Source organism: Montipora foliosa, unplaced genomic scaffold, assembly GCF_036669935.1.
Source record: "Montipora foliosa isolate CH-2021 unplaced genomic scaffold, ASM3666993v2 scaffold_472, whole genome shotgun sequence".
In the NCBI taxonomy this organism is placed as follows: Eukaryota; Metazoa; Cnidaria; class Anthozoa; order Scleractinia; family Acroporidae; genus Montipora; species Montipora foliosa.
The window spans coordinates 53,358-54,430 of NW_027179781.1; the positions used below are offsets into that span (position 1 = coordinate 53,358).

Consider the following 1,073-nt stretch of genomic DNA (forward strand, 5'->3'; position numbering starts at 1 on the left):
AGCTACAATTAGAAGTAAAAAAAATTAGGTACGGAACCTAGTACAATTCTAATATACATAATGATATGAATCTCTCTACTTAGAGAGCCAATTCAGAATATTATTAAATTCTATACTCTATAAAACCTGGGCAAAAGTATGATGATATCATTATCTCTACTAAAAGCCTATTTAGAAAATTATTCAGTCTTATACTCTCATTATCTCTTATAAACCTACACGAGGCCATCATAATTTGGTTATCTCTACTAAAAGCCTATTTAGAATCATATCAAACTCTTATCCACAATAAAAACTGCGTAGAAAATAATTAAAATACAGGTTTTGCGACAACCCTTGTGTTTCTGGATTTCAGAAGAAAAAAGAAAACCTGAAGTCTAGTGTCCTTATCGCCCTAACTAAGTATTTATCTTAAATGTTCTGGCAATGTTCAAAGTGTTTGAGATGACCGACTTCTGCATCCGCTCAAGTACACTCCGCGCTCTCGCTCCTATTAGCTTCCTCACCGACTTCTCTAGGTGTTTAGAATAACCACCCAATACGTCAATTATTATGTTGTACTGTTCAACCCTGTAACCATTGTATCTCTGCTTCAGCTCCCACATCATGGGACCATACTTGAGCGTCTTTTCCTCATCTTTCTTGGCTCTACTCTCAATCCATGGGCAGCTCATTTCAATTGTGTAAACTTCTTTCCTCTCGTGGCTGACAAGACGCGCGTCTATCCGATTTGCTCTTACTTCGTTGTGCTCTGCATAGATGGGAATATCCCAAAACGCTTCACTCGTGGTGTTCTGGTAGGCTGGTTTTGGCATCGCCGGTGAGTACCATGGTGGAACCTCTTCTATCAACTCATGCTCTCGGAGGAGCTCAAAAAACAGAATCTTCAAGGCTGCATTATGCCTGTATAGGTACTTGGTTTGTGCCAGGGAGGAACATCCAGCCAGTACATGTGCAACGCTCTCAGCTACCTTCCCACATAACATGCATAGGACTTCACCGTCGGTGGAGGTTTGCGTCTTTTCCTTTGTGTAGAGCTTCGTAGGTAACAACTGCTCATATAGCTCATACAT

At 40.3% G+C, this 1,073-nt stretch overlaps 1 protein-coding gene across 1 annotated transcript; it reads right to left on the minus strand.

The window, feature by feature from the left end:
* Positions 1-398: 398 nt before the first annotated feature.
* LOC137989759 (uncharacterized) lies at positions 399-1,073 on the minus strand. The gene has a single exon (XM_068835421.1). It carries the CDS (start codon positions 1,071-1,073, stop codon positions 399-401), a length of 675 nt encoding a protein of 224 aa, XP_068691522.1.

Excerpts from the sequence above, each read along its gene's own strand:
- LOC137989759 (XM_068835421.1), bottom strand. The coding sequence starts at position 1,073 with ATGTATGAGCTATATGAGCAGTTGTTACCTACGAAGCTCTACACAAAG.